The sequence below is a fragment of the Sinocyclocheilus anshuiensis genome, unplaced genomic scaffold (genome assembly GCF_001515605.1).
Source record: "Sinocyclocheilus anshuiensis isolate Anshui unplaced genomic scaffold, SAMN03320099.WGS_v1.1 scaffold205, whole genome shotgun sequence".
NCBI classification, from domain to species: Eukaryota; Metazoa; Chordata; class Actinopteri; order Cypriniformes; family Cyprinidae; genus Sinocyclocheilus; species Sinocyclocheilus anshuiensis.
In genome coordinates, this window is record NW_015536497.1 from 2,893,424 (window position 1) to 2,896,479 (window position 3,056).

The 3,056-nt window shown below is 38.5% G+C and overlaps 1 protein-coding gene across 1 annotated transcript in view; it reads right to left on the reverse strand.

Moving 5' to 3' along the window:
* LOC107688005 (protein unc-13 homolog B-like) overlaps positions 1-3,056 on the reverse strand; it is a 100,877-nt gene that overhangs the window by 70,560 nt on the left and 27,261 nt on the right. Inside the window, exon 3 of the mRNA XM_016485548.1 lies at positions 734-833. Coding sequence (XP_016341034.1) covers positions 734-833 — 100 coding nt within the window. The remainder of the gene's footprint in view (positions 1-733; positions 834-3,056) is intronic.

Sequence of the window (3,056 nt, forward strand, 5' to 3'; positions counted from 1 at the left end):
AACAGAGACTACATGCTTCTGTCCCTCTACAAATAAGCATTTTTTTTTCTGAAATCTTCCCCAGATGTGTGGCTTGATGTGTAGTAACATCTACAAGCAATTTGAATGCTCCTGAGCTAAATTTCAACTGTCCCAGATATGGTCCCAGGTATGAATACTTATGGAATGGAATCATTTAAGTTTTTTATTTTTAATAAATTTGCAAAGATGTTAAAAACCAGTTTTTTGCTTTACCATTATGGTGTATGGGGTGTAGATTGATGTGGGAAAAAAGTAATTTAAAGCAGTGTAGCATAAGGCAGCAACTTAACAAAATGTGAAAAAAATTCCTCTGAGGTAATTGCTGGGAAATCCCAACATGTGAATCATGAAAGAAAATATCTGAACACAGAAATTGACACACTTCACTATTAAGAAACCAACCGGATCTAGATGTGGAACGTAACATACTAACAGCCTGATTATCAGGGTTGTTATCTTGGTGGCTGACAGACACTCATTAGTTTGCCAGCAAATCTTTACAGCAGAGTGTGTGTGTGTGTGTGTGTGTGTGTGTGTGTTTGCAAGGTTAGATATCTCTCACTGCTGTGACATACGAATGACTAGTGGTAAGACATTCAGACCCTCTACATATGACATGCCTACCCTCTAGTAATTTACCAGGACATGAGCGATAACAGATTGCTGTCTGGGAAGTGGCGTTACAGTGGCGAGTTGTGATAGAAAAACTTACAACATGAAGTCCTGCTCCCAGCATGGCTGATCTCCCCTCACAGTGATGGTGGTACTCTTCACATTTTGCACTTTCAGTGTCACATAGGCGTTGAATTTATCTACAAATAAAGCAGAAGATACATGTTTATATGCAGTTTTTTTTTTAATCAAAGCAATTTAATTGGATTGGACTGAAAAGTATTTTGAGACCACAATGAAATCTAAATGTTTTTTTCACTAAATGTTTGGATTTCTAAAATTATTGTGCATTGATTTTTCTAGAATAACTTTTGCTGCCGAATTATCCATGAACCTAGTTTATGATAAATTTTTGTCATAGATTATAAATATACATAGGCCTATATTTTTTTTCAGTAACTTACAGTGACGACGGAGAAATGAGCTGCGTGTCTGTCACCTGAAATTTTTAGATCCTGTCAGTTTTCCACCGGAGCCACTCCCGTCAGTTTTGTGTTCTGCGCACGACTCAAATACTCCACTCTCCACTCAAATTTAAAGGCTGCTGTCGGTTAATGAAGATTTGACGGACGAACTCGTGGCTCGATTGGACTCGTCATGTCAGAAAGTGATAAGACTTTCAGTTTTATGGACGTCGCCATCTTTGATTTTACTTTGGACAATTTAAATCGCATCATATGACCCCTTTAACGTGCACAGTAACTGAAATTTAAAACTGTTAATAGAAAAGCTCAATAACTGTTGCACAGATATAATAACACTACACATAAATTTCTCTTCCCTTTGTGCTTTGCAGTTTTTAACACGAAGCGCTTACAATGTGCGCATCCGGTGGTTAATGAAGATTTGACGGACGAACTCGTGGCTCGATTGGACTCGTCATGTCAGAAAGTGATAAGACTTTCAGTTTTATGGACGTCGCCATCTTTGATTTTACTTTGGTCACTGTCGCTATGGTTACTGGTAAGGGATACGGGCTTGACTCCTGTTGCACGCTCATACAGACAGTATTCTAAACACAACTGTAAGCTGCTGTGTGAATGGGACATTTCGAGACTCGCACCTGTAAAGAAAATGCGGTTGTCAATCCCAAAACTTGACAGTGTGAATGTAGCCTTACAGTGCTGACACACACAAAAAAAATAAAAAATGAGTAGTCCCATATGTGCACATGCTGGTTGGTCAAGTTTGCCTGGGAATCCCAGAGCACATTGGTTAGGGTTGGGAATCGAAAATCGATTGAAAATCGGTGTCATCTGTCATGAACGAAACAGCTTCACAGTCATTTCAACCACACAGTATCATTATTTCTGTGTTACAAAAATTCAAATCACAGACGTACTGGGATAAAAGTTTATAGTTCAGATATAAACTCTGATGTGTATGGTAGCGATTAAAATAGAGTAAATATCCTTTTGACACTTCAAATGAAGATTTATCGATTACATTGTTACGCCAGTAGGTGGCGAAAAGGGGCTGTTAAAATGTATTTGTCTTTGAATCATACAAGAGATTAGTTCAAGAACACCGATTCATCCAGTAATGAAACAAGTACATCTTGAGTGAGTCATTGAATCATTTATTCATAAATTACATGTGATTTTGTTTAGTTGTCTAATGTTTTTTCTTCAGAATCATGAGAGAACCACAACTTCCATTGGGGAAAAAAACTAAATTTATCCAGAATCATGCAGTTCTATTTTGCACACAAACAGCTCTTAAAGAGTTTTATGTAGCCTGTTGATTTTTGTTCATGGTATTCAGCTCCAATAAATGGTTTGCAAAAAAGAGACACAGGACAAATGTTTGATATCATTATTTAATCACATTGGAATCGAAACTGGGAATCGAAAAGAATCAGAATTGATAAAATTCAGTGGCGGCTCGTCGGGGGAGGCAGGGGAGGCACAGCTTCCCCAAAATTTTGAGGTGAAAACGGGAGGAGGATTTAATGTTAATAAAATTCACAATTCATTTCAATTCATGTCTCAGAATGTGTATTTTTTGTTTGTAATTTCACAGCTGTAATACCATAACATGTTACTGAAGTTGGAAAGCGCCGCTTTTCTAACGTGAATGTGCCGAATCTGCTGATGTAAGTACAGCCGCTAGGTGATAGAGGAGGGGAGGGGGAGGCCGGGGGAGAGCTGAGCTCTCGTGCCTCCGTTGGTAAAAAAAAAATTAGCCAATCAGCATCGAGTGTTCACTTTCAGCGCTGAGGAGTGTTGAGAAAAGAAACCTCGTAGGGGAGGCTAGCCTCCCTTCTGGTATATCAACCAATCAATCATCATTGAGAGACGTAAATTACGTGATATTAGTTTGAACGTCTCCCGCTGCGCTGATAATGTACCAAGTACTTATGA